This window comes from Papio anubis, unplaced genomic scaffold, assembly GCF_008728515.1.
Source record: "Papio anubis isolate 15944 unplaced genomic scaffold, Panubis1.0 scaffold101, whole genome shotgun sequence".
NCBI classification, from domain to species: domain Eukaryota; kingdom Metazoa; phylum Chordata; class Mammalia; order Primates; family Cercopithecidae; genus Papio; species Papio anubis.
In genome coordinates this window covers 180,324-203,969 of record NW_022159226.1, presented here as the reverse complement: position 1 = coordinate 203,969, position 23,646 = coordinate 180,324, and the positions used below count along the sequence as shown (strand labels likewise).

The 23,646-nt window shown below is 39.4% G+C and overlaps 1 protein-coding gene across 6 annotated transcripts in view; it reads right to left on the bottom strand.

Annotated features, from left to right (window-relative positions):
• Positions 1-23,646, bottom strand: part of LOC116272414 (N-acetylgalactosamine kinase-like) — a 129,917-nt gene that overhangs the window by 48,965 nt on the left and 57,306 nt on the right. For all 6 annotated transcript variants that reach the window (XM_031661152.1, XM_031661149.1, XM_031661151.1 and 3 more), the window contains exon 3: positions 15,502-15,625. In XM_031661152.1, coding sequence (XP_031517012.1) covers positions 15,502-15,625 — 124 coding nt within the window. The remainder of the gene's footprint in view (positions 1-15,501; positions 15,626-23,646) is intronic.

Genomic DNA, 23,646 nt, shown 5'->3' with positions numbered 1-23,646 from the left:
TAATAGCCAAGACAAAGGGGAAAAGACCTCCAAGGCATTTCAGAAACCTTTGCAGCAGCTCCTTCCATCACAGGCATGGAGGTCTAAGAAGGAAGAATGGTTTCATGAACAGGGACCAGGGTCCCACTGCCCTGCACAGCCTCAAGACACTGCTCCCCACATCCTGGCCTCTCCGCCTCCAGGGGTGGCTAAAAGGACTCCAGATACAGCTCAGGCTGCTGCTTCAGGGGGTGCAAGCCATAAAACTTGGTGCTTCCACGAGGTGTTAAGCCTGCCAATGTTCAGAGTGCAAGAGTCAAGACTTGGGGAGCCTCTGCCTAGATTTCAGAGGATGTGTAGAAAAGCCTAAATGTCCAGGCAGAAGCCTGCTGCAGGAGCAGAGCCCTCATGGAGAATCTCTATCTCTACTAGGGCAGCGTGGAAGGGAAATCTGGGGTTGGATCCCCCACACAGAGTCCCCACTGGGGCACTACCCAGGGGAGCTGTGAGAAGAGGGCCATCATCTTTGAGACTGCAGAATGGTAGATCAACCCAGCAGCTTGCACCATGCACATGTAAAAGCCACACGTGCTTGAACACCAGCCCATGAAAGCAGCCTCAGGGGCTTTACTTTGCAAAGCCTCAGGGGTGGAGCTTCCAAAGGCCTTAGGAGCCCACCCCTTGCCCCAGTGTGCCCTGGAAGTGAGACATGGGGTCAAAGGAGATTATTTGGAGCTTTAAGATGTATTGACTCCCTTGCTGGGTTTCGAACTTACATGCGGCCTGTAGCCCCTTTCTTTTGGCTAATTTCTCCCTTTTGGAAAAGAAGTATTTACCCAGTGCTTGTACCCTCATTGTATGTTGGAAGTAATAACTAACCCATTTTTTATTTTACAGGCTTATAGGCAGAAGGGACTTGCCTTGTCTCAGATAAGACTTTGGACTGTGGACTTGTGAGTTAATGCTGGAATGAGTTAAGACTCTGAGGACTGTTGAGAAGGCATGACTGAATTTTGGAATGTGAGGACACAAGACTTGGGAGGGGCCAGGGACAGAATAATATGGTTTGGATTTGTGTCCCTGCCCGAATCTCATGTCAAATTATAATCCCCAGTTTTGGAAGTGGGGCCTGGTAGAAAGTGATTGGATCACAGAGGTGGATTTCCCCCTTTGGTACTCTTCTCATGATACAGTTCTCACTTGACTTGGTTGTGTAAAAAGTGTGTAGCTGCCCCCAGCCCTCTTCCTCCTGCTCCACTCATGTAAGACATGCCTGCTTCTTTGCTTTCCACCATGTTTGTAAGTTGCCTGAGGCCTCCTCAGCCGTGCTTCCTGTACATCCCGCAGAGAATCACGGGCCAATTATACCTCTTTTATTTATAAAATTACCCAGTCTCAGGTATTTCTTTATAGCAGTGTGAGAATGGACTAATACAAATTGAAAAGTGCTAGCTCCCACAGAATTAGAAGTATAGCTTAAGTCTGTCAGAAAAAAAAAAAAACAAACAAAAAACTGCGTTTTGATTAGTTAATGATCTTTGCTCTTTTCCGCATCCCTGTCTCACCTCTCTGCCTAGCCTTTTCCTGAGATTCAAAACCAGATACTCATTTTCCCACCAAATCTCTACCCTGCATTACATTATCCATTTGCTTTCTCTACCCCCACTTCCATGTTGTAGAATTCTGAGAAAAGAATCCTGAAAATAAGCAGACATGGCCCATTATTACATTAATACTTTCCATTTACATATTTTATTCATTTACTTGTTCTTCAAAGAAACATCTGCCCAGTGTCTACCCTGTGTGTGTCTGGACCTGGGATAGGTAGACCATTGTAAGACACCTGCATGTGTCTGGATCTGGGGCAGACCATTTATAATAAGAGTAGCATCAAAAGAAATATGAAGTTGGAGGCACAGAGGAATGTCTATAGGCATCTGGTACTTGCCTTCTCCACAAAGAAGAACCAAAATAACAAGTTGACGATCATAGTTAGAAAAGATCACGTAAGAGAGAACACTGAATTCAACAAGAAGTGACAGGAAACACTTAAGGCAAAGAAGGAGAGGAAATCAGGGCAGCCTGCTCAGCCAGAATCAGCTGGGAGCCTAGAGAGGCTCTTCAATGTGGGTAAAGGGCAAGAGAAACACCCCAAGTGGTCCACATTACTATTAAGGACTCCTGCAATCCTAGCCATAGGACAGCCCCTCAACCCTTGAGGTCCATGTGACTGACAGAGAAACTGCTTGGAGATCACATGATGGCATTGCTCCAAAGAGGAAATTCACGCTGGGTTCCACACATCCCCAAGTCCTAAACAATTTGCACATCACTAAACTGAGATCCCAGACTCTACTAGACTGTATCCTGCCATGGGGACCAACAGCTCCTGTCTCCACATCCCTGCAACCTCTCTGACATCCCCTACCCACAGACAACACGAGTGCTAACTGCTGTTGTCAGAGCCAAAATGCAAGCCACTGGCAATAACTACAATACTCCCAGCAGTGGGGCTGCTGTGCATTTTCACGAGCCCTAAATACAGACTCCCTTACTCAAAGAAACTGCCATTGCACTGCTGGGGCCAAACCACGAGCCACTGGCAGACCCCTGGTATTCGCAGCAGCAGAGCCACCATGCACTTTCATGTGCCCCGAGGAAAGGCTACCCCACCTGCAGCCACTACCTGGAGCCAAAGTGCATGCTCCCCAGCCAGTTGTCTACGACTGCTGCCAGTGAAAGCAACCCCACTCTCCCCAGCAGCTGGGCCACAGCACAGCCACTGCCACTACTACCTGAGCATTCCACTAGGTGGCTTGGTTCACTCTACTCCTGCCTACCACTTGCATACACCACCAGGAGACCTGAGGATAGGCCCGCCCTGCCAGACTCTATGCCTATGCCTAAGCATACTATCCAGGGTACTAAGAATGGCTGTGTCCAATCTACCACCACTGGCACCTGAACACTCTCCCAGGGACCTAAAGATGAGCCCACCCAACCTACTACTACTACCACAGCTAGCTTCCACCTGCATGCAACACCTGCGGCACTGAGGATCAACTCACCCAGCCTAACATAGCCACCAACAACAATGCAGAATGCTTGGGAGCCAGAGGGTTGTTCTACCACTGCTACTGCCATCACACAGGTTACACTAACTACCCAGGGGTCCAAGGACCCAGCCACTCACCCAGCTCAGTGCTACAACTGCCAGGATCCACAGTCTCCAACAACAACCATATCCTAAGTCACTGACGAAATCAGAGACCACTAATACTGTTTATGGCCAAAGGAATTATACAGAGACTACAATACTACAAGTGCCAAGAATCAATGCCAATATGCCAACCCAACCAATACCATAGGTACATCTTTGAGAAGAAGTCATCCTCTATAAAAGCAAATTCAAAAACTTGGAAGAAGCAAAATCATTCACCAGCAACAGATTCCAATGAGAAAGAAATTTATTAAATTCCACAAATAGAATTCAAAGTAATGACATTTAAAAAGCTCAGTGAAGCCAGGTGTAGTGGTTCATACCTGTAATCCCAGCACTTTGGGAGGCTGAAGCAGGCAGATCACTTAAGGTCAGGAGTTTGAGACCAGCCCAGCCAACATGGTGAAACACCATTTCTACTAAAAATATAAAAATTAGCCAGGTGTGGTGGTGAGTGCCTGTAATCCCAGCTACTCGGGAGGCTGAGGCATGAGAATCACTTGAACCCAGGATGCAGAGGCTGTAGTGAAGCAACATCATGCCACTGCACTCCAACCTGGGCAACAGATTGAGACTCCATCTTAAAAAAAAAAAAAAAAATCAGTGAAAGACAAGAGAACACAGATACAAAGAAATCGGAAAAAAAATCCAGAATATGAAAAAGAAATTTAACAAATGGATATCATAAACAAAAATCTTGGAACAGAACAACTCACTGAATGAAATAAAACATACATTTGAAACTTCAACAATAAACTAATTGAGCAGAAGAATTTCAGTATCTGAAGATAACTCTTTTGAAATAATACAGTCAGACAAATATAAGGAAAAAAGGATAAGAGAGAATGAAAAACCCTTATGTGACTTATGAAGCATCATAAAGCAACCAAATATTTGAATTTTTGGTGTCCCAGAAAGAAGAGAAAACCAAAAGGATAGAAAACCTACTTAACAAAATAATAGCTGAAAACTTCCCCAGTCCAGTAACAGATTTACATATTCTGATACAGGAAGCTCAGAGATCCCCAAACAAATACGACTTTAAAAGGTCTTCTCCATGGCACATTATAGTAAAGTGGTCAAAAGTCAAAGACAAAAAGATAATTCTTAAAACAGCAAAAGAAAAGCATCTAGACACTTACAAAGGAGCCCCACCAAAACGACAGGGATTTCTCAGCAGAAACCATACAGGCCCTGAGAAAATGGGATGATATATTCAAAGTGTAGATAGATAAAGACTGGCAGCCAAGGATACTATACTCAACAAAATCATCCTTCATAAATGAAGAACTGAAGTCTTTCCCAGAAAAACAAAAGCTGAACGCATTTATCATGAATGGGCTGAACCTACAAGCAATGCTTAAGGCAGTACTATACCTGGAAGCAAAGAGATAATATATACACCAACAGGAAAACACATAAAAGTATAAAGCCCCCTGGTAGAGCAAACTCATGAATAAGGAAGAGAAAGGACTCAAATGTTACCACTACAGAACACCACCAAATCACGATAAACAAGAGAGAAATTAAAAAAAAAAAAAAAAGATATATAAAACAACCAGAAGTCAATTAACAAAATGACAGGAATAAGCCCTCCCATATCAATAATAACATTGAATGTAAACAGATTGAATTTTCCAATTAAAAGATATAAACTAGGATAACTGATTTAAAAACATGACCCTATCTATAATAAGCCCCCTACAAAAATAAAACCTCATTTCATCTGAAAAAAACGCATATATATTGAAAGTAAGGGAATGAAAAAAATATATTCCATGCAAACAGAAACCAAAAGCAAGCAGGAATAGCCATGCTTGTACCAGATAAAATAGACTTTAAGTCAAAAACAGTAAAAACAGACAAAGAGGGGTATTATATAATGACAAAGCGATCAAATTAGCAGAGGATATGACAATTCTAAACACATACGCACTCAACAATAGAGCACCCAGATATATAAAGCAAATATTATTACAACTAAAGGGAGAGAGAGATCACAATACAATAATACTTGGGGACTTTAGCAGCCCACTCTCACCATTACAGAGATCATCACAACAGAAAATTTAAAAAGAAACACTGAATTTAGACTGCACTACTGACCAAATAGACCTAACAGAAATTTACAAAACATTTCATCCAGCAGCTACAGAACATACATTCTTCTTACCAGCAGATGAAACATTCTCCAGGATAGACCGTATGTTAGGACACATAACAAGCCTCAACAAATTTTTTAAAATGGAAATTATGTCAAATATCTTCTTAGATATAACAGAATAAAACTAGACAGTACGTATCAAATATCTTCTTAGAACCAATGGATTAAAATTAGATAGTAATAAAAAGAAAACTTGTGATACTGTATAAATACAAGGAAATTTAACAGCATGATTCTGAATGACCACTGGCTCAAGGAAAAATTAACACAGAAATCAAAAAATTTATTCAAATAAATGAGAACTGAAACACAATATATCAAAATCTATGAAATATACTAAAAACAATGCTAACAGAGAAAATCATAGCAATGAATGCCTACATCTAAAAAGAAAGAATTCAAATAAGCAAGCTAATGACGCATCTCAGGGAATTAGAAAAGCAATAAAAATGTAAACTCAAAAATAGCAGAAGGAAAGAAATAATGAAGATCAGAAAAGAACTAAATAAAGTAGCTACTAAAAGAAACACAAAGGGTTAAAGCTTTTGGAGGGATAGCAGACAAGGTGGCTGACTAGACACAGCCAGGAAGCACCACTCCCACTGTGAGACTAAATATTAAGTAAACCAACACACTTTGAGCAAATCTTAGAAAGAAAACACTAAGAGTAGATAGAGAAACAACATAGACACTGAGGCTGAAAAGAGAAGAAGCTGGGAACTTTGTGTGGGGTTGATGAATGCTAGGGCTCATTCTCAGCCCTGAAAGCCTCCTAAGGGAGGGGTTAGTGAATGGATGGTGGGCCAACCCACTCTTGCTGCAGATCTCCAATCCTAAGTACAAGAGATCCTATGACCCCCATAAACATTCAAACTGGCAAGGGGATCTGCCTGCAGAGTAGGCAGAAAAAGTACTCCAGCCTATATGGAATGGAGGTTTGGCACACATGGCAGCTGCAGCAGAATACAACCATAGGTGCCCATCCCCCAAGGCTCCCCTTCTTCTCTGAGTAACTCTAACCCCAATTGACCACTGGGTCAAGAGAACAAGGCTGACTTTCCAGTGGGAACAGGGCATGTCTGTTCTGTAGGCACTCCTGTCCACCAGCCCATTCCAAGGCCTCTGTGCGGCTGCTCTAACAGGAGCATGTGTACAGTGCAGCCTCCACTGCCCAGTACGGGTGCTTTACCAAAAAGGCCAGCCTAAGTACTTTCTCAGAGGTCTGGAAGCACTTGGAATCCCCCAGCACAGTTGGTGCTGTGCCAAAGTGAGCCAAAATATGGAGCTGTGGGCTAGTCCCAATGGCTCAGGGCCTGGGAATCATAAGCCAAGATCTGTAGCCAGTGCTAGAGCAGGGAAGGCGTCCACACGCTCAGAAGACAGAGAGGAGTGAGACACACAGGCTTGTGAGCCAGCACCAGAGAAGGGCATCTCTCCCTCTACAGCAGCAGTCCCCAACCTTTTTAGCATAGGGACCAGTTTTGTAGAAGGCAATTTTTCCATGGATGGTGTATGTTGGGGAGGAGGGGATGGTTTCAGGTTGAAACTGTTCTACCTCAGATCATCAGGCACTGGATTATTGTAAGGGTTCGCGTGTTTCCTAAACAAAGGAATGAACACACAAGACAACACAAGACAAGACAAACATGGCGGCCGCCTCAAATGGCACACTCTGCTTTATTTTATACAGTCGTTTGTGGAATGTTGCCAAGTCACAAGACACATTGTTGTTTTTCTGACCTTTCCCTGACTTTCTGGATTTTCAAGATGTTTACACATAAACAAGCCCTCAGGGTCTACTGTTAGCAGCTGGCTCCTTTGTCCTCCCTGTTTGCAGGGAAGGAACGCCCTGCTTCGTTTGCAAGAGCAGGACTTATCAGGAATGCCCTGCAAGAGCAGGACTTATCGGGAACCTCTCATTTGCGAGCACGTAGTCCTCTACAATTATCATAAGGAGCATGCAACCTAGATCCCTCCCACATGCAGTCCAGAATAGGGTTCATGCTTCTATGAGAGTCTAATGCCACTGCTGATCTGACGGGAGACAGAGCTCAGGTGGTAATAATGCTCCCTCGCCCACTACTCACCTCCTGCTGTGTGGCCCAGTTCTGAACAGGCCAGGGAACAATAACAGGGATTGGGGAACCCTGCTCTACAGGACCAGTCCAAGAATGGTGTGGCCTATCTGCAGGTCATAGCCTCTGCCTGAGGGAGCCCTGCAGCCCAGAAGACCTAATAAAGAAAAGACAGGATCAGTGCCAGTGATCAGAGGGAGCTTCCTCAAAGCTCAGGAACAGACCTGGTGAGAGCGTCATCTGGCTCCCCCTACCCCACTACAGAGCACTACTGCAAATGCACTGAAATACAAAAAAAGCTGTGCAGCTTATTAAGAGCTTATCTGCTGGCCACCACTCTTAAGCACCATTTACTGGATCACAGCCCAAATTACAACACTGAAAATAATCTGCCAATATACATCACTTGTGAAACCAGGGGCAAGAATCCAGCCACAAATAAAGATCCTGTACAGAGCCTTGGCCCTCTGAAAGCAACCAGAAATGAAGCCAATTGACTATCCTCAATTTAAACCACAGCTAAAAGAACACCAGTTCTCTCAGAGGAGAATCAGTGAAAAAACTAAAGGAAAAGGAAAAAAGTTGGAGTTATCACATTACCCAACTTCAAATTATACTACACGGCTATAATAACCAAAACAGCATAGTATTGGTACAAAAACAGATACATAGACATAGACTTATAGAACAGAATAGAAAACTGAGAAATAAACCTGAACACCTACATCCATCTCATCTTCCACAAAGTCAACAAAAATAAGCAATGAAGGAAGGGCTCCCTATTCAATAAATGGTGCTGGTATAACTGGTTAGCCGTATGCAGTAGAATGAAACTGGACCTCTATCTTTCAGCATATACAAAAATTTATTCAGATGGATGAAAGATTTAAATGTAAGACCTCAAGCTGTACGAGTCCTAGAAGAAAACCTAGGAAATGGTTAGAATTTGGCAAAGATTTTATGGCTAACTCTCCAAAAGCAACTGTGACAAAAACAAAAATTGACAAGTGAGACCTAATTAAAGAGCTTCTGCACAGCGAAAGAAACTATCAACAGAGTAAACAGATAATTCACAAAATGAGAGAAAATTTCCACAAACTACACATCCGACAAAGGTCTAATATCCAGAATCTGTAAAAAAAAAAAATGTAAACAAATCAACAAGCAAAAAACAAATAATCCCATTAAAAAATGGGCAAAGTATATGAACAAACACTTCTCAAAGGAAGACATACAAATGCAAATCAAAACCACAATGAGATACCATCTCACTCCAGTCAGAATGGCTATTATGTAAATGTCAACAAGAAACAGATGCTGGCAGGGCTGTATAGAAAAAGGAATGCTTATACACTGTTGGTGGGAGTGTAACTTAGTTCAGCCACTGTGGGAAGCATTTTGGAGTTTCCTCAAAGAACTTAAAACAGAACTATCATTTAACCCAGCAATCCCATTACTGGGTATATACCCATAGGAAAATGAATTATTCTTAAAAAAAAAAAAAAGACACATGCATTCATATGTTCATTGAAGTACTATTTACCATAGCAAAGACATGGAATCAACCCAGGTGCCCATCAATGGTGGGTTGGATAAAGAAACTGTGGTATACTTACACCAGGGAATACTATGCAGCCATAAAAAGAATGAAATCATATCCTTTATAGCGACATGGATGCAGCTGGAGGCTATTATCCTAAGCAAATTAACACAGGAACAGAAAATCAAGTACTGCTGCATGTTCTCACTTATAAGTGGGAGCTAAATATGAGTACACAGGGGCATAAAGATGGGAATAGTAGACACTGAGGACTAGAATGCAATGGCGAGGGCAGTAGGGAGGAAGGAAGTGTGGGCTGAAAAACTGCCTATTGGCTGCTATGCTGACTACCTGGGTGATGGGATCATCTGTACCCCAAACATCACCATTACAAAATATACCCAAGTAACAAACCTGCACATGTAACCCCTGAATCTGAAATAAAAGTTGAAATTATTTTATTGAAAAAATACAAAGAATCAAGAAAATGGAAAGTTGATTATTTGAAAAGAAGAAAAAAATTAATGAACTGCTAGCCAGATTAACCATGAAAAAAAGTGAGAAGACCCAAATAAACAAAATCAGAATCCAAAAAGGAACATTACAACTGATACCATGGAAATACAAAAGCTTATCAGACACTGTTATGAATAACTGTACATACACAAACAAACCAGAAAACCTAAAGGAAATTGATAAATTCCTAAACACACAACATACCAAGATTAAATCAGGAAGAAACAAAAAACATAAACAGACTAGTGACAAGTACCAAGATTGAAATAGTAAAATGAAAAGGCTTCCAACAAAGAAAAGCCCAAGACTGGACAGCTTCACTGAAAAATTCTACCAAACTTACAAAGAACAAACACCAATCCTCTTCAAACAATTCCAATAAATTGAAGAGAAGGGAATTAACCTAGTCCCAAAAGGCAAGCATCACTCTGATACTAAAATCAGACAAAGGTGTAACAAAACCAAAACTGCAGACCAAGATCCCTATTTAAATATATGTAAAAATCTTCAACAAAATTGCAGCAAACTGAATCCAACAGAACATCAAAAATATAAAACACCATGATCAAGTGGGATTTATCCCAGGCATGCAAGGATTGTTCAAGAAACACAAATCACTAAATGTGACACATCACATCAGTAGAATAAAGGACAAAAACCATACAATCATCTCAATAGACATAGAGAAAGCATGTGATAAAATTCAATATCCTTTCACGATAAAAACTCTCAATTATCAGGCATAGAATAAATATACCACAACACAGTAAAGATCTCATATGACAAACCCACAGCTAACATCATATCAAATAAAGAAAAGTTGAAGCCTTTCCTGTAAAACCTGGAACACAGCAAAGATGCCCAAAATCACTACTCCTAGTCAACATAATACTGGAAATCTTACCCAGAGTAATCAGGCAAGAATAAAAATAGAAGGATCCAAGTTGAAAAGGAGGAAGTTACATTGTCCCATTTCATAGGTGACATGATTTTATATCCAGAAAAAGCTAAAGACTCTAAAAAAAAACTCTGATAAACAAATTCAGTAAAGTTGCAGTATAAAAAATCAACATACAAAAATTTGCAGCATTTCAATACACCAATAATGAACTAGCTGAGAAACAAATTAGGCCAGAAATCCTGTTTACAATAGCTCCAAAACAAAAAAACATCCTAAGAATAAATTTAACCAAGGAAATGAAAGATCTCTAAGGAAAACTAGAAAACACTGATGAATGAAATTGAAGAGGACACAAATGAAGATATCCCATGTTCATGGACTGAAAAAATTAATATTGTTAAAATGAACATACTGCCAAAGCAATCTGCAAATTGAATGCAATCCCTATGAAAATACTCCTGTCATTTTCACAAAAATAGAAAAAAATTCTAAAATATGTATAAAACCAAACAAAAAGAGCCCAAATAGCCAAAGCACTCCTGAGCAAAAAAAAAACAAAGCAAGAGGCATCACACTATCTGACCTCAAAATACATTACAAGGCTATAAAAACCAAAACAGCAAGGTATTGGTATCAAAACAGACACAAATACTAATGGGATAGAAGAGAGAACCCAGAAATACATCCATGTATGTACAGCAAATTCATTTTCTCTTTTTTTTTTTTTTTTTTTTCTCTGAGACAGAGTTTTTTGCTCTTGTTGCCCAGGCTGGAGTGCAGTGGCGTGATCTTGGCTCACTGCAACCTCCGCCTCCTGGGTTCAAGCAATTATCCTGCCTCAGCCTCCTGAGTAGTTGGGATTATAGGCGCACAACACCACACCCAGCTAATTTTTTGTATTTTTAATAGAGACAGGGTTTCATCATGTTGGCCAGGCTGGTCTTGAACTCCTGACCTCAGGTGATCTGCCCACCTCGGCCTCCCAAAGTGCAGGGATTACAGGCATGAGCCACCGCGCCTGGACAGCAAACTCATTTTCAACAAAGGTATCAAGAAAATACATTCAGGAAAGAAAACCCTCTTGAATAAATGGCGCTGGGAAAACTCAATACCCATATGCAGAAGAATGAATTGAACCCCTATTTCTCACCATATACAAAATTCAATCCAAGATAGGTTAAAGACTTAAACATAACACCTACAACTATAAAACTACTAGAAAGAAATATAGGGGGAACACTTCAGGATATAGCCAAAGATTTCATGGCTAAGATCTCAAAAGTACAGAAAACAAAACAAAAATAAATAAATAAAACTGTTTTAAACTAAAAAGCTTCTGCCCACATAGGAAGCAATCAACAGAGTGAGGAGACAACCTGTTGAATGGAAGACAATATTTGCAAACTATTCATCCAACAAGGAACTAATATCCAGAATACACAAGGAACTCAAAACACTCGATAGTAAAAACTAATAATAATCCCACTTAAAGGTGGACAAATGACGTGAAGAGACATTTTTCCAAAGACATCCATACAAACGGCAGATAGGTATATGAAAAACTGCTTACCATCACTAATCATCAGCAAAATGGAAATCAAAACCACAATGAGACATCATCTTACCCAAGTTAGAATGACTATTACTAATAAGACAAAAGATAACAGATGCTGATAAGGACACAGAAAAAAGGGAACACTTATACACTGTTGGTGGGAATGTATATTAGTGCAGCCATTACAGAAAACAGTAGGGAGATTTCTCAGAGCACTAAAAACACAACTACCATATGATCCAGCAACCGTAATACTGTGTATTTATCCAAAGGAAAAGAAATCAGTATATCAGGAGGATACCTGCACTCCATGTTTATTCCAGTACCATTCACAATAGCAAAGACAGGGAATCAACCTAAGTGCCCACCAACAGATGAATAAATAAATAAAATGTATATATATGCAATGGAATACTATTCAGCCATAAAAAAAAAAATAAAATAAAATCATGGCATTTGGAGCAATGTTGATGGAATAAGCCAGGTACAGAAAAATCAAACATCAGATATTCTCACTCATATGTGGGAACTTAAAAGATTGATCTCATGAAGGAACAGGGTAGAATGATAGATAAAAGAGGCGAGGAAGGGTCAGTGAATGGGGGATAAAAAGAAGTTGGCAAATAGGTAAAAACATAAGGTTAGATAGAAGGAATAAGTTATAATGGTCTATAGCAGAGTAGGGTGACGTAGTTAACAACCATGTATTGTATATTTCAAAATAGCTAGAAGAGAGGACCTGTAATGTCCCAATACAGAAATGACAGAGCAAGACTTTGTCTCAAAAAAAAGAGGCTTATATCTATAAGAAACTCAAAAATAGGAAAATGATTTGAAAAGACCCTTCAACAAAGAATACATCTAGGTAGCAAATAAGTAGATGAAAAGATGTTCAACATCATTAGTCAGAGAAATTTAAAAACTTGAAATATACTACTACACATTTAGGAGAAGAGCTAAAATTTTAAAACATGCTGGTAACACCACTGATGAAAATGTAAAATTACACAACTTTGGCAAGCAGAAAATTTCTTTCTTTTTTTTTTTTTTTTTTTCTGAGACAGAGTCTCGCTCTGTCACCCTGGCTGGAGTGCAGTGGCGCAATCTTGGCTCACTGCAGCCTCCACCTCCCAGGTTCAAGCAATTCTCCATCCTCAGCCTCCTGAGTAGCTGGGATTACAGGTGCATGCCACAATGCCCAACTAAGCTTTTTGTATTTTTAGTGGAGACAGGCTTTCACCATGCTGCCAAGGGTGGTCTCGAACTCGCAGGCTCAAGCAATCCAACCACCTCGGCCTCCCAAAATGCTGGGATTACAGGCGTGAACCACTGTGCCCAGCCAGAAAATTTCTTTAAAAGGCTATATTAGTTCATTTTCATGCTGTTGATAAAGGCATACCTGAGACTGAGCAATTTACAAAAGCAAGACCTTTAATGGACTTACAGTTCCACATGGCTGCAGGAGCCTCACAATCATAGCAGAAGGCAAGGAGGAGCAAGTCACGTCCTATATGGATGATGGCAGGCAAAAAGAGAGCTTGTGCAGGGAAACTTCCATTTTTAAAACCATCAGATCTCATGAGACTTATTCATTATCACAACAACAGCATGGGAAAGACCCACCCCCATGATTCAATTACCTCCCATCAGGCTCCTCCCAGGACACGTGGGAATTGTGGGAGTTAAAATTCAAGATTAGATTTGGGTGGAGACACCACCAAACCGTATCAAAGGCAAACCAGGATGGATGCAGTGGCTCAAACCTGTAATCCCAGCACTTTGGGAGGCTGACGCAAGTGGATCACTTGAGGTCAGTAGTTCAAGACCAGCCTGGTCAACATGCTGAAATCCCATCTCCACCAAAAAATACAAAAATTAGCCAGGTGTGATGGTATGTGCCTGTAGTCCCAGCTACTCAGGAGACTGAAGCGGGAGAATCTCTTGAACCCAGAAGGCAAAGGTTGAGTTGAGCTGAGATCACCCCACTACACTCCAGGCTAAGCAAGAGGGTGAGACCCTGTCTCAATAAATAAATAAATGGCAAACCAGACACTCCAATCTTAGGTATTTACCCAACAGAAATGAAACATGTCCACACATACATTTGTACATAAATATTTGTAGCAGTATTATTCATACAGGCAAATACTGGCAATGATCTAAATGTCCGTTATTGGTAAATAGATAAACAAGATATACCTACACAATGAAGGCTAAAACAAATAGACAATTCTAGGAGGCATACTACATGCTTCCTAGGGGTCCTAGGAGATTCAAGCCTCCTGCCTCTAGCAGGGACTATATATCTTGATAATTCACCTCTAATTGCCCAACTCATTCTTCATGCTCTTTCCTACTGCTCCTGGGACCATTTCTCAAATATACTACCTGCATCTAGGTCTGTCTCAGGATCTACTTTTGTGAAAAACAAAACTGAAACCACACATTCATTATTGTGGGAATGATTAAGTAAATTTTACTAAATCAAGATGACAAAATATTATGCACTGGTTTTTAAATGTTCATAAACAATGACACAAAAATATGTTTGAGATAATGTGAGCTTTTCAAGGGTCCAAAATGCACACAAGATATATTATCAGACATGTGAAATGAAAAAGAAAAAAAGATCTCCTACAATAAGTTCCATATAAAAGTAAAAAACTTCTACATCTTGCACAAGCTGGTATAGAGTCTTATCAAAAATATTTTCTGAATAAATGAATGTTATTGCAGATAAACTAACCAATGAACAAGCCAAACATATAATATGCCAAACATAAGCCAAAATCTTTTTCTGTATGATCAAGTCAAATCTGTTATAATACATTAAAAGCAAGTAGAGTTTATCCTAGAAATGCAAAGGGCTCAACATTAAAAACTTCATCAGACTAATTCACCATATTTTTAAAAAACTGATCTTCAATACTAAATAGACATTTAATTAAATTCAATACCCATTAGTAAACTTTTTTAATCTTAGCAAACTAAGATTTTTTTTTTAAAGACTTTGTTAACTTGATAAAGCATATGTACTAGAAAGTTACCTTTATTAGGCATCAGACTCTGTTTTATATGCTAGGGCATTGAAGAAAAGAGGCAACAGTGCCTGAAGTCACATAGTTTACTGTCTACTGGGTGACACAGGTAAATAAACAGATAATAATAATACAGCATAGTAAGATGCTATGACAAGATACTTAGAAGCTGCCATAGTAACATAGGAAAACATCACCTTACTTTGCTGGAGATAATTAGATCAATAGATGATAAGTACCTATCGCACAAGGACAGAGTTATTTATCTTTGTATCACCTGGTATCTAAGACTATGTCTATCACATGGTAAGTCTTTGGTAAATATTCCTTAAATTAATTGACAAATGAACAAAATGAACAAACAATAAATAATGGCCTTAGAATTTTTTTAATGTCAGGTACAAAATATCAACAAATTAAATGACTTGTTATAAATCTGATGTCTCCTAAAGAGTTCATTTGGGTACAAACAGAACCATACATACAGACAAATTAGCAATTTTAAATACTCACGGATACAAGGGATTTGTATTGGCCAGTTGGAGAGTATATGTTTTCACAGGTTCTACAGCTATTAGCACATCTTGTTCTATAGCCATAGGAAGAACAGAATATCCACAGTAATCTATATGCTCTCCTAGAAAAAAGAGAAAGCTTTTTTAATCATTGCTAATATATAAAACAAAAGTACCTCAAGAAAGTTTACATACAGGAAAAAACTGATCATGAGCCAGGTTTTAACAGTAAATAAAAATAAAGGAAAGCAGAGCAAGATGGCCAAATAGAACCCTTCCATGATCTTACACCAAATTGAACAACTATCTATGCAATAAACACCTTCATAAGAACCCAGAAAATTCAGGTGAGTACCTGAAAATCACAGTACCTGGTTTTCACATAACATCAGGGATAGAGGAATTGAAGAGCACAGGAAAGACAGTCTTGCATTGCCTACAGGATCCCTCCCAGTATGGAGAGAGAAAAACTGTTTGGGGGAGGGAGGGTGAAGTGAGTGTGGGTCTTTGCACTGGAACTCAGTGCTGCCATGTTACAGCAAAACACAAAACAGAGAAGAATTCTGCTAGCACCCAAGAAGGGAGCATTTAGATCAGCCCTGGGCAAGACAGAATTCTCAGTCTCAGCAGGAAGAACCTGAGTCCCAACTGACCTCACCTCTGGCTAACTAAAGTGGCCTCGTGCCCAGAATAAGCTTAATTGGCTGTCAGGCCACAAGTACTGCAGTCCTCAGGCAAGCTGTGGTGCTGCGCTGGACTTGGAGGCAGTAGACTTGGGATGTGTGACCAAGTGTGACACCAGCTGTGGCAGCCAGGGGAGTGGCTGGATCACATTGCACCCAACTCCAGGAAGTACAGCTTGGGGAGAGACTCCTTTAGCTTAAGGAAAGAAGTGGGAAGAGTATAGAAGACTGTCTTGCAATTTGGGTACCAGCTCAGCCAAAGTAAAGCACCAAGGAGATTCCTGAAGCTGTCAATTCCAGGACTTAGTTCCTGAAGGGGATTTCTAGACCCACCCTCATTCAAAGGGAATCCACTGCCCTGAAGAGAAGGACCCAGTCTTGGCAGGATTCACCTGATCACTAAAGAGCCCTTGGGCCTTGAATAAACATCAGCAGTAACCAGGCAAGATCCAGTATTGTACAGGCTTCAGGTATGACCCAGCACAGTGCCAGCTGTGGAAGCCACAGAAGTGCTCTAGGCAGCCCAGTAGAGAGACTACTTCTGATTGGAAGGAGTAAAGGGAAGACATCAAGAGGACTTTGCCTGACAACCCAAGGAATTCTCCTTTACCTTACCCAAACTCATCAAGGCAGCGCCTCTAGATGTCAGCAAGAACTGCATTATTCCTGGGCTTAGAGCACCTCCTTTAGCCCGTAAGGACCACATTCTTAGAGCACAACACTCAACCCCATTTGAATACATGAAAAGTCTTCTCAAGAATGAAGGGTACAAACAAACCCAGACTACACAGACAAATAAATACCTAATTTGTCAATGCCCATAAGTGATGAATGTCCACAAGCATCAAGAGTATCCAGGAAAACATGACCTCATTAAATGAACTACAGAAGACACCAGTGACCAATCCCGGAAAGACGAAGATATATGTCCTTTCAGACAGAGAATTCAAAAGAGCTGTCTTGAGGAAGCTCAACAAACTTAAAAGATAACACAGGGAAGAAATTCATTATTCTACCAGAGAAATTTAACAAAGAGATTAAAATCGTTTTTGAAATTTCAAACAGAAGTTCTGCAGCTGAAAAATTCAACTGACAAACTCAAAAATGTCTCAGTCTCTCAACAGTAGAATCGATCAAGAAAAAGAAATAATTAGTGAACCTGAAGACAGGCTATATAAAAATACACAGTCAGAGGAGAGAAAAGAAAAACAATTTAAAAAGAATGAAGCTTTTCTACAAGATCTAGAAAATAGCCTCAAAGGGGCAAATCTAAGAGTTAATGGCTTTATAGAGGATGCAGAGATAGAGAGGTAGGGTAGGAAGTTTATTCAGTGAAATACTGATAGAAAACTTTCAAAACCTAGGAAAAGATATGAATATTAAGGTATTAGAAGATCACACAACACCAAAAGGATTCAACCCAAATAAGACTAACTGAATTAATATATTAATCAAACTGTCAAAGGTCAAGGATAAAGAAAGTATCCTAAAAGCAGAAAAAGAAAAGAAGCAAAGAACATATAAAGAACATACAAAGCAAAGAACATATATAAAGAACATATAAAGAACAATATATCTGGCAGGAGACAACTCAGCAGGGAACTTAGAGGCCAAGAGAGAGGCAGATGACATAGTCAAAGTGTTTAAGAAAAACAACTTTTGAACTAGAATATTATTTCCAATAAAACTATCCTTCAAACATGAAAGAGAAATACTCTCCCAGACAAACACAGCTGAGGAGTTTCATCAACACCAAACCTGTCTTGCAAAAAATGCTACCGAGAGTTCTTCAATCTGAAAGAAAAGCACATTAATGTAAAAAATATATATCACATGGTGGTATAGAACTCAGTGGTAGTGATAAATGAACAGATGAATACAGAATAACACTGTAACTATAGTGTTAAAACACTCATATATTAGTAGGAAGATTAAAAGACAAACCTATCAAAAATAGTAACTGAAACAGCTTTCTGAGCATAAAAAGATATAAATAGAGACAATCAAAAGTGACAAAGCAGCCGGGCACGGTGGCTCAAGCCTGTAATCCCAGCACTTTGGGAGGCCAAGTCAGGCAGATCACGAGGTCAGGAGATCGAGACTATCCTGGCTAACATGGTGAAACTCCATCTCTACTAAAAGTACAAAAAAAAAAAAAAAAAAAAAGTCGGGCGTGGTGGTGGGTGCCTGTAGTCCTAGCTACTTGGAAGGCTGAGGCAGGAGAATCACTTGAACCTGGGAGGCGGGGATTGCAGTGAGCTGAGATCACGCCACTGTACTCCAGCCTGGGTGACAGAGTGAGACTCCATCTCAAAAAAAAAAAAAAAAAAAAAAAGTGACAAAGTGAAGAAATGGGGTGAAGGTGTAGTTTTGGGTTTTTTGTTTGTTTTCTTTTTGCTTATTTATTTTTTTATTTTCATTGTAGTCAGAGTTAAGCTGTCATCTGCTTGAAATAATTGGTTATAAGATGTTATTTGCAAGCCTCACAGTAATCACAAAACAAAAACCTATATCGGATACAAAAAAAAGTTGGGTTTTTTTGGGTTTTTTTTTTGAGACGGAGTCTCACTCTGTCGCCCAGGCTGGAGTGCAGTCGCGCAATCTCGGCTCACTGCAAGCTCCGCCTTCCAGGTTCACACCATTCTCTGGCCTCAGCCTCCCGAGTAGGTGGGACTACAGGAGCCCACTACCTCACCTCGCTAAATTTTTTTTGTATTTTTTAGTACAGATGGGGTTTCACCATGTTAGCCAGGACGGTCTCAATCTCCTGACCTCGTGATCTGCCCACCTCTGCCTTCCAAAGTGCTGGGATTACAGGCGTGGGGCAATGCGCCCGGCCCAAAAAAAGTTTTAAATAATAAATTAAAACTTGTCAGAAAAAGTCACTTTTATACAAAGGAAGATGAGAAGAAAGGAAGAAAGAGAGAACCAACAAAACAACCAGAAAATAAATAACAAAATGGCACTAGTAAGCCTGTACCTTATAACATTGAATATAAATGGACTAAATTTCCAATAAAAGACAAAGTGGATGAATGGATTAAAAAAACAAAAACCATACGCTAACCTCATCTATAAAGATACGCAGACCAAAAAAAAAGAAAAAGATATTGTGGAACACACACCAGGGCCAATTGTGGGGTGGAGGGGAAGGGGAGGGAGAGCATTAGGACACATAGCTAACACACACAGGGCTTAAAACCTAGATGATGCATTGACAGGTGCAGCAAACCACCATGGCACACGTATACCTATGTATCAAACCTATACATTTCTACACTTATATCCCAGAACATAAAGTAAAATTTTTTTAAAAAGAAAAAGATAATCCATGCAAATGAAAACCAAACGAGAACAAGAGTAGTTATGCATAAATAAACAGGATTCAAGACAAAAACTATAAAAAGAGACAAAGGTCATTATATAATATCAAAGGAGTCAATTCAACAACAGGATATAACAATTGTAAATATATGCACCCAATGCTGGAGCACTCAGCTATATAAAACAAATATTATTAAAATTAAAAAGAAGGATAGATGCCTATACAATAATAACTGGGGACTTCAAAACCTCACTTTCAGCCCTGGGGTATTCATCCAGGAGAAAATCAACAAAGAAACATCAGACTTCAACTGCACTATAGAACAAATGGATATTTATAAAACATTTCATCCAACAGCCCCAGAATACACATTCTTCTCATCAGTGCCCGGCATATTCTCCAGGATAGATCATAAGTTAGACCACAAAACAAGTCTCAAAAAGTTCAAAAAAATTAAAATAACATCAAGTATCTTCTCTGATCATAATGAAATAAAACTAGAGATCAATATGAAGAAAAACTTTGGAAACTAAGCAAACACATGGAAAGTAAAAATATGTTCCTGATTGACCAGTTTGCCAATGAAAAAATGAGGAAAATTTTAAATTTCATGAAACATGTGGGAGTGAAAACACAATAGACCAAAATCTCCATAACACAGAAAGAGCAGTACAAAAAAGGACATTTAAAACAATAAATACCTATATCAAAAAGGTAGAAATATGTCAAATAAGCAACCTAAAGATGCATCTTAACAAATAAGAAAGACAAAAGCAAATGAAATGCACAATTGGTAGAGGAAAAGAAAGAACTCAGATCAGAGCAAAAAATTAGTAAAATTGAAATTTAAAAATACAAAAAAAATCAATGAAATTAAAAACTGGTGTTTTGCAAACATAAACTAAATCAAAAAACCTTTAGCCACACTAAGAAAAAAAGAGTCCAGGCACAGAGGCTCACACCTGTAATCTCAGCACTTTGGGAGGCCAAGGTGGGTGGATCTCAAGGCCAGGTGTTCGAGACCAGCCTGGCCAACGTGGTGAAACCCCATCTGTACTAAAAATACAAAAATTAGCTGGGCGTGGTGGTGGGCACTTGTAATCCCAGCTACTCAGGAGGCTGAGGCAGGACAATCACTTGAACCCAGGAGGCAGAAGTTGCAGTGAGTTGAGACAGCTCCACTGCACTCCAGCCTAGGCAAGAGAGTGAGACTCTGTCTCAAACAAAAAAGAAAAAGAAAAAAATAAAGAAGATTCAAATAGAGAATTTTTTTAAAGATATTATAACTGATAGCAGAGACTGAAGGCATCATTAGAGACTATCATGAGCAACTATATACCAACAAATTAGAAAACCAAGAAGAAAGGGATCAATGCCTAGACCCATATGATATGGCTTGGATCTGTGTCCCCACCCAAATCTCATGTTGAAATGTAATACCAAATGCTGGAAGTGAAGCCTGGTGGGTATCGATTGAATCATGGAGGTGGTTTCTAATGGCTTAACCCAGTCTCCTGAGTGTGGCTCTCATGATAGAGTTCTCACAAGATCTGATTGTTTAAAAGAGTATAGCACTTTCCCTCCCTCTCATCCTCCTGCTCCAGCCATGTAAGGTGTGCCTCCTTCCCCTTTGCCTTCCACTATGCTTGTAAGTTTCCTGAGGCTTTCCCAGCCATGCTTCCTGTACAGCCTGCAAAGTTGAGCCAATTAAACCTCTTTTCTTTATAAACTATCCAGTCTCAGATACTTCTTTATAGCAGTGCAAGAGCAGACCAATACAGAAAATTGGTATCAGAAGTAGGGCATTGCTATAAAGATAACTGAAAATGTGAAAGCACCTTTGGAACTAGGTAAAGTGGCAGAGGTTGGAACAGTTCAGAGGGCTCAGAAAAAAACACAGGAAGATGAGGAAAAGTTTGGAACTTCCAAGAAACTGGTTGAATGGTTGTGTCCAAAATGCTGATAATAATATGAACAATGAAGTCCCAGCTAAAGAGGTCTCAGATGAAAATACAAAACTTATTGAGAACTAGAGTAAAGGTCACTTTTGTTATGCTTTAGCAAAGAGTCTGGAGGCACTGTGCCCCTGCTCTAGGGACCTATGGAACTTTGAACTTGAGAGTGATGATTTAGGTTATCTGGTGAAAAAAATTTCTAAGCAGCAAAGCATTCAAGATGTAGTATAGCTGCTTCTAACAACCTATGCTCTTATTCTTGAGCAAAGAAATGACCTGAAACTGGAATTTCTATTTAAAAGGGAAGCAGAGTGAACAAGTTTGAAATACTTGAAGCCCAGCCATGTGGTAGAAATGAAAAGGCCTTTTTTTTTTTTTTTTTTTTTTTTTTTTTTATCTGTAGCTAACTTTGGGAAACCCCGTCTCTAGTAAGAATACAAAAATTGGCCAGGCATGGTGGCATGTGCCTGTAATCCCAGCTACTCAGGAGGCTGAGGCACAAGAATCACTTGAGTCCAGGAGGTGCAGGTTGCAGTGAGCCAAGATTGTGCCACTACACTCCAGCCTGGGCAACAGGGCAAGACTCCATCTCAAAAGTTAAAAAAAAAATAAAATAGGCCAGGCACGGTGGTTCACACCTGTAATCCTAACTCTCTGGGAGGCCGAGGCGGGTGAATCACCTGAGGTCAGGAGTTCACAACCAGTCTGGCCAATATGATGAAACCCTATCTTTAGTAAAAATACAAAAAATTAGCCAAGCATGGTGGCGGGTGCCTGTAATCCCAGCTACTTGGGAGGCTGAGGCAGGAGAATCACTTGAATCTGGGAGGCAGATATTGCAGTGAGCTGAGATCGCACCATTGCGCTCCAGCTTGGGCAATAAGAGCGAAACTCTGTCTCAAAAAATAATAATAAAAATAAAATAAAATAAAATAAACGCTCAGCCACTAAAAAAAAAGTAGAAATTTTGCATATAAACAACCTAATGGTACACCTCTAGCAAAAACAATCCAAATCCAAAATTAGTAGAAGGAAAGAAAGAATAAAGATCAGAGCAGAAGTAAATTTGAGACAAAAATTAATGAAATGAAAAGGTAAACATAATAGCAAATCTTTAGCTAGACTGAGAAAAAGAGAACATACAAATAAATAAAACAAACAAACAAAAAAAAAACAGAAAAGGAGACATTACAAGTGACAACACAAAATACAAAGGATCATTAAAGTCTATTGTGAACAACTATTATGCCAACAAATTGAAAAACCTAAACGACATGCGTAAGTTCCTGGACACAGAAAACCTATGAAGATTGAACCAGGTAGAAATAAAAAACGTGAACACACCAATAACAAGTAACAAGATTGAAGCAATAATAAAAAGTCTCCCAACAAAGAAATGCTCAGGACCACAGGGCTTCACCCATGAATTCTACCAAATCTTTAAAGAAGAACTAACACCACTTCTTTTCAGACTTGCAAAAAAATTGACAGGCAGGGAATTCTTTGAAACTATTCTATGTGGCCAGCATTACTCTGATACCAAAACTGAACAAGGACACAACAGAAAAAGGAAACTACAGGACAATATCTCAGTTGAACATATAATCAAAAATCCTCAATAAAATGTTGGCAAAATGAACCCAAGAGCCCATAAAAAGATTATATGCCATGATCAAGTGGGATTAATCCTAGAGATGCAAGGAAGGGGTTCAACATACACAAATCCAAAAATACGATATATCACATCAACAGAATGAAGGAAAAAAATATATAATCTTTACAATCAATTCAGAAAAAGCATTTGATAAAATTCAACATGCCTTCATGATAAAAACTTTTAACATATTAGGTACAGAAGGAACATGTCTCAATATACAATAAAGGCCATATATGACAAACCCATAGCTAACGTTATACCAAATGAGGAAAAATGGAAAGCTTTTTGTATAAGCACTAGAACAAGACAAGCATACCCAATTTCACCACTCATATTCAAAATAGTACTGGAAGTCTGAGCCAGAGCAACCAGGCAAGAGAAAAATATAAAGGGCATCCAAATTGGAAAGGAGAAAGTCAGATGGTCTCTATTTGTACACAACATGATCTAATGTAGAAAAACCTAAAGACCACAAAAAGCTTTTACAGCTGATAAATTCAGTAAAGTCGCAAGATACAAAATC